Raw genomic sequence first — 7,385 nt, 5'->3', positions numbered from 1 at the left:
TGGATGGATCTTCTGATTTTGTGAATCAGTTACGAAAGTATATTCAACATTTAAAACCTTCACGTTTCACCTTTCATAAAAACTTTATTCTTGTTAGTTGGTGCACATTTATTTCAAAGACACACCCGTGGCTATCCTAAAGATGCATCGGTCGTTAATAAAAAGGGTTTATCAAAATCAGGATACTGTAATACGGGCTCTTTACATAATTCATCGCGTAAAATTTCAAATGATTCTTGTTGATTTTCAGTCCACTGGAAAGATACATCTTTCTTCAACAAATTAGTTAAGGGTTTTGAGATTTTAGAAAAGTTTCGAATAAATCGACGATAATAACCCGCCAGTCCAAGAAATTGTTTGATATTTTTTGAATTTTCCGGAATTGGAAAATTTTTAACGGCCGATACTTTTGCCGGATCAGGTTGAACGCCATCCGCGCCGATTATATGACCCAGGTAACAGACTTCCTTTCGCAGAAATTGACACTTATCTGGTTGCAGTTTTAATTTTGCGTGTCGTAGCCTTTCCATCAATTTACGAAATTTAATTTCATGTTCACGTAACGAGGAAGAATATATTACTATATCATCTAAATACACAAATACCTCGTTTCCTTGCAAACCTGTTAAGACCCTGTCCATCAATCTTTGAAAGGTTGCTGGTGCGTTTTTTAAGCCGAATGGCATCCTTTCAAATTCATAATGACCATGGGGCGTTGTAAATGCGGTTTTCTGACTATCTTCAGGGTGCATACGAATCTGGTGAAAACCTGACGCCAAATCAAATACAGAAAAATACTTGGCACCTCCCAATTGATCTAGAATCTCGACTATATTGGGTAATGGATACGCGTCACTTACAGTTTTTTCATTTAACGCTCGAAAATCTAATACCATCCTCCAACGCTTATTTCCTTGACTATCCGGTTTTTTCGGAACAATCCAGATGGGAGTGTTATAAGGTGATTCCGATGGCTTTATTACTCCGGTTTCTAATAGTTCCTTAACTTGTCGTTCAATTTCATTTTTGTGTACAGGCGGAAAACGGTACTGTCTTCTGTTTATTGGTCGGTTGTCAGTCGTCGGTATTCGATGTTCAGTCATAGTTGTAAATCCTATAGGTTCGTCAGGTACGTGGAAACAGTCAGAATACTCCCGAATTAGCTGACTCACACTTTGTCGTTCCTCTGAATTTAGATGGTCTAACCTTAATAATTTTTCAACCCTATTAGCACGTCCAACGTCGAATTTATTTATTTGAAAACAAGGACTCTTATTAGCCGATTTAATTGACGAATCCTCCGAACACTCAAGTGGTAGTTCCTTTTCTTCTGAACATTTTGGAAAATTCTTCTTTTTATTTAGAGGATTTAATGAATAAGAATTAACAAAAATCTCTCCTCTTTTAGAATTTTCAGGAATTAGATTCGAAGAAATTTCGTCTATGTAAGAGACCTCCCGAATTTTAATGTTAGGTACAATTAATTCTATATCATGATTATTTTAGCTGACTCACACTTTGTCGTTCCTCTGAATTTAGATGGTCTAACCTTAATAATTTTTCAACCCTATTAGCACGTCCAACGTCGAATTTATTTATTTGAAAACAAGGACTCTTATTAGCCGATTTAATTGACGAATCCTCCGAACACTCAAGTGGTAGTTCCTTTTCTTCTGAACATTTTGGAAAATTCTTCTTTTTATTTAGAGGATTTAATGAATAAGAATTAACAAAAATCTCTCCTCTTTTAGAATTTTCAGGAATTAGATTCGAAGAAATTTCGTCTATGTAAGAGACCTCCCGAATTTTAATGTTAGGTACAATTAATTCTATATCATGATTATTTGTATTAATAACGTCAAGGTAAGCTTTCTCATTAACTACCGTTACTAACGCGTCGCCGAGGTACACCCCTCTGATTCCCTGCACCTTCAACCGCGGTATATACCCTTGTCCGATCTCCGGATTTACTATTCTGACGTAAGCTTGTGTTCGTGATCTTGCCGGAATTACAATATGCTCCCTAGGTTGAAAAGGAATGGACTTCTTGTTCCATTGTAAACATTTCTCTTCATAATTTATCTGGGCTTTATGTTGCATAAGAAAATCAGATCCAATAATTCCTTCCTGTCTTATGGGAAAATTATTATGTACCAAATGGAAAGGTACGCGATGCCCTAGAATTTCCAAAACTACTTGACCTTGGGTAAACACATGCTGAGGAGTAATTCCAGTGAGACGAAGGATTTCATTCTTATTCACTTGTACAGCGGGGTGCATGGAACGTTTTTTTAATAGATTCGGACCCGATCCGCTATCCACCATGAAGTCTGAAGGAGAAACTAAACCAACACTGGACATCCGGATAATGGGTACATAACCGGTTTGCGTAAGATTTACTCTACTATCTCTGATTCGATGACTTCCCCTACAATTGGGCGAGCTGAGCGCGCGGTTAGATTTCCACGAGGAGCGCTCGTCATCGTGGAATTTCTCAAGTTTCCCGACCTATTCTGCAATTTTTGCGAACTAAAACTGTTACTTTCCCTGTTACTATTGTACGTAATTTTCCTACATTCCTCGATGTTGTGTCCCGGTTTCCTACAATATCTACAAAATTTTGTATCTCTTGGGTTATTATCACGATTTTCTTGGAACCTACGATATTCATTATTATTATTTCCCCGATGATTATTTCTATTTTGCGAAAATGGAATTTGTTGCTGTGCGTTCAACAAAGCATCTACAATTTGCTTATAATCAGGCTCATTAGACGATTGAGGAGACTTATTGTGACTATTATTATTTCCCTTCGAACGAACAGTTTCATACGACCAGCATTCAGTTGCGATGTGCCCGAATTTATCACAAAGTTGACAAACGACTTGTTCGAATTGAACTTTATGTACGGTACTATGGCCTACGCGTTTCTCCAATCTACCTTCCGACGAACCACGCATCTGCGAAATGGCATCATTTTCTTTTTCTATAATAATTGCCCTACTAATTAATTCATTTAATATTTCGGAGTATTCCGATGACATTCGCACCGATATTTCCGATTTCAAACCACGTAAAAAACATTTTCTTAAATTTTCTTCCGTATTTTTTACAAATATTTGCGAAATTGTGCCATATTCCCGTTTAAACGCGTCTAATATACGCTTTCCTAATTCGCGAACTCTATTAGCAAATACTATTACTTCCTCATTGGATTTTTGAAAAACGCTTGATAATTTCCGTAATGCCTCATATATTGTTTCATGCGGTGCATATATGGACCGTAAATGCTCAACCAAATCACTCACCCCACTGAACCGCATTCCAATAATCGACCGACGTGCGTCACCCCTTAATTTATTTCGCAAGGACTTTACAAAATTCTCTTCGTAATGCGGCGGAATCATGTCTAGTGCTTCCTCGCAACCCTCAGAGAAGCATACAAAATCCATGTTCCTTCCATCGTATTCAGGAATCGCATCCAGAGCGTCTTTATACAATGTCACATAGTAGGTGCTACTTACATTAGGGGTTTGCGCAGGACGCGTGGAACGAATGTCCTCACCCTCGGCACGAAACGATTGCGGTCCTGGCTGCGGTTGTTGTTGTTGTTGAGGTTGATATTGAGGTTGTTGTTGAGGTTGCTCTTGAGGTTGTTCTTGAGGTTGTTCTTGAGGTTGTTCTTGAGGTTGTAGTTGTTGGAAGAAAAATGCTTGCCGTTGGGACAACTGCTCCTGTTGCGCCACAAGTTGTTGCTGCTGGATTTGCAATTGCGCCATTTGGTCTGCCAAAACTTGCTGCATGTCCTCCAGTTGTCTCCGTTGTTCATCCAAGGACACCTGCATTGGTGATTCCGGGCTTCCTCGAGCCGGTGTATGTTGTATGGGCATTTTCCTTCGATCTAATTTCACTCACTAGCCACGAATTAATTTCGGATGCTCACAATATTTATAATGTTTATTATGAGTCACTCACTTCAATTGTTTGTAATTAACAGTTTTCCCGATATTGTTCACGACTCAATTATCAACTTAACTTTGGCACTTCACAATGCCCCAACACCATCGATTAAGAGATCCCACCGCTGTCACCAATTTTGTTGCGAATTTATCACGACTAAATTTTGTTCGTCCCCTGTTTTGGTCAATCCATTTAAGGAATTTATCCTGGGATAGGGACTGCGATGGTGTAGGGAGAAATAAAGGTTTATGCTATTTCTTGATCTTAAAAATCTTTACTGATCTGTGAACAAATGCTTAAAGTACACGTTCGAATGCCTGGTAATGTAACGAGGTGACTCGACAACTGATTGTGTAAAACTGGCCCCGAGCTCTTCAGTTCGAGCCTTTTTAAGATGCCCGTTTCCACCCCCTGTCCTCGGGGTTTTTCCTGTAAAAATCCAATGCCGAACGTCTCGGGGTAATTTCCCACCACTACCACGTGCCGAGCCAACTCCAGGCACCGCGCGATTTCTCCAACGTGAGAAAGCGCCGGAGACATAGTCCAGACGCAACAATTGTTAGAAAAATAATACACTCATATGTATATATCGATAATCCTGCCTAAGAATTGAGAGCTGGTTTATGACCGTCACAGCCGACGACCAACGACAAAGTGTGCCTGTCTATTCGTTTTTCGATCGTCACCCGACGGTGACTTTCAGAGTGACCTGGGTCAGATTATCGTTGTCGGTCCCAGTCATAACAACACTCGTCGGTCTGCTTTGACTACCAGTGCATGCTACGTGCGTGACCTTCTTCGCACAGAAATACCAATTCCACCTTCTTATTCGGTCATTCTCTTACACTAAGTCGGAGAATATAGAATTAATATACCTCTGGAAAACACGTGGGGCGTTAGTAAGCCCAAAAGGCATTCTAAGGTATTCAAATTGTCCCAAGGGGGTAACAAAAGATGTATATTTAATACACGATTCGGAAACCTTCACGTGATGAAAACCGTTTTTTAAATCGAGTTTCGAAAAATACTTTCTACCCCGCAGCTGATCCAAACAATCGTCGATAAAAGGCGCCGGGAAATTGTCTTTGATCGTAATTTTATTCAATTCTCTGTAATCGATACAGAGACGCAATTCTCCATTCTTTTTCCGTACCAACACAATAGGACTTGCGTACGGCGAATTACTCGGTCGTATGATTTTCTGTTCGCACAAATCGTCTAAAATTTTACGCAACTGTTCCTTTTCGGCGAAGGCTAAACGTCGCGGACGGAAACATACCGGCTGATCACTCTTGACTGTGATCACGAGTTCGATATCATTCAGTGAAAAATTCAAATCGCGCGGCGCGCACATCTCGTCGTGAAAAATTCGTTTGATCCTCAATGACGTCTCGAAGTCTATTTCGGGATCAATATTTAATGTTTCGGCTATACTCTCGGGTTCTTTAACATACTCGATTTGCATAATTTGACCAACAAAATTATCGGCTTCGCTTTCAGGGCAAACCGAACTAGCTTTTTCAATCTTAAATCGACGACCTAAAGTAATATTTATTAATGGCGATAATATATAATCTCGTCCGAGAATAGCAGCGCACGGCATTGTTTGATCCGGAACTACAAAAAATTTTATTTCCATCGAAACGTCATTGACAGCGACCATTCTTTCGAACACGCCCAAAACTTTTACCGGAGAATAGTTTAGTCCCTGATACGAATGCTCATCTCGCGAGTTTGTGGAATATAAACCGGCGGGCAATAAATTTGACTTAATTAAACTTACGGGAGATCCTGAATCGATCATAGCGCTAATAACAAACTTCGTATTTTCTCCGTTACCTCCGGGCATAACAAACGATATTGGTACCAAAAATGGGACACCAGGAGAAGTCGGCTGAATCAGGCGCGTAGACGTTTCCACCGTTGTAGACGTCCCCGGCCTGTGTGTGCTCCTCGTCGCGGTATCCTGTGTGCAATTTCTTGCACGATGCTCCACACTGCCGCAACGGAAACAAGAGCCCCATTCGCGTTGTGGTCGCGGACAGTCTCTTTTTGTGTGGCCCGTCTCGCTGCAATTATAACAACGAGCCTCCCTCGCGCGTACTGGCGTTTCCCTTGCACTGGCTGGTACTTCCCTCGTACGTATAGGTGCTTCTTCCGTCTGCGTCGTCCTCAAAATCCACGGTTTCCTCACCTCCCTGCGGTCTCGATCGTTTCTGGTTGGCTCGGAAAATGAAATATTTCTATACGCGTCCAACAAATCTTCGGGTTTCTTGAAGCGATGCGTTCTTGCCTGACCTCTCAATCGGACATCCGGGATTCCGTCAATTATGAAATCGACTAGTTCTTCCTGGTCGATGGTGACTTTGTTCGCCAACGTAACCTTGTCGAAATAATACTCGCCAAAAGATTCGTCTTTGTGCCACGATCTTTTCTCGAACTCCTTACGCAATGCTGCTTTATTCGGCCGATTGTCGAAAACGCGCTGCAGCTCGTTGAGGAGATCCGCAACCCTCATTCTCAAGTGATTGGGCTTTGAATGAAACCATTTCGCAGCCTTTCCACGCAAACGTAAGCTCATAAAAATTCTGGCGCTATTGTCGTCCAAACGGTAAGTGTCTCGCAATAATTCCAATTGCTGTCTCCAGTTACCAAAATCATCTTCAGGTCCAGCCGCAAATTCAACCAAAAGATCAGCAATCGTTTTGATTCCGATCGTCGGGTGCATTGAAAGCGCACCGTTAACACTCTCAGCGAATTGTGTAGACTGCGCCTCTCGATCGCGTTGTAAATTTCGCTCGCGCTGTCCCTCTCGTTTCTGTTCGCGTTGTGCCTCTAGCTCGCAATGCATGGCTCGCATCTCCGCACGCATCATCTCCATCATCTGCATACAGATTTGCGAATCCCAGGTGATCCCAGAAGGTGCGACCGTCGGGCCACTCGTGGGTGCCGCATTCTCGACCGTTCCCGCACTCGACGGAAGAGAATTCTCACAATCCGGATCGGCTTGCAACAAACGTGCAATCAGTTCGGCCTTACCGCCAGATACTGCGAGATCGCGATCACGTAATAGTTCCTTTAACTGGTTATTCGACAGGTCTTGCAATCTTCCCCTTTGTCCGCTCGCCATCTTGATGTAAACACTTACGTCCAGGGAACAAAAATTTTTATCTAAAGTTTAACACAAAACTTACACAATAACTGAGCCACGAGATTAATCGTCTAATGTCTAAATCTTTCGGACACGCGCACACCGACTTGTCGCAAAGTCTCTCAAAACAAAATCTTCAAGATATGGCAGTCGATAGCACGTAAACAACAGTCGCGGTTAAAACATAAAGTCGCGCACTGCACCAAATGTTCGATAATCCCACTTCTGAATTTTGTAGGTAAAAAGAGGAGAGACGGTGTGAATCGTAAATGGT

The 7,385-nt window shown here is 41.7% G+C and overlaps 1 protein-coding gene across 1 annotated transcript; it reads right to left on the bottom strand.

Annotated features, from left to right (window-relative positions):
• Nucleotides 1-4,801: 4,801 nt before the first annotated feature.
• Nucleotides 4,802-7,090, bottom strand: LOC107192764. The gene has a single exon (XM_015582097.1). It carries the CDS (start codon nt 7,088-7,090, stop codon nt 4,802-4,804), a length of 2,289 nt encoding a protein of 762 aa, XP_015437583.1.
• Nucleotides 7,091-7,385: the final 295 nt, after the last annotated feature.

The sequence above is a fragment of the Dufourea novaeangliae genome, unplaced genomic scaffold (genome assembly GCF_001272555.1).
Source record: "Dufourea novaeangliae isolate 0120121106 unplaced genomic scaffold, ASM127255v1 scaffold418, whole genome shotgun sequence".
Taxonomy (NCBI): Eukaryota; Metazoa; Arthropoda; class Insecta; order Hymenoptera; family Halictidae; genus Dufourea; species Dufourea novaeangliae.
The sequence above is the reverse complement of the archived record's forward strand: the minus strand, read 5'-3'. Positions and strand labels throughout refer to the sequence as shown.

Excerpts from the sequence above, each read along its gene's own strand:
- LOC107192764 (XM_015582097.1), bottom strand. The coding sequence starts at position 7,090 with ATGGCGAGCGGACAAAGGGGAAGATTGCAAGACCTGTCGAATAACCAG.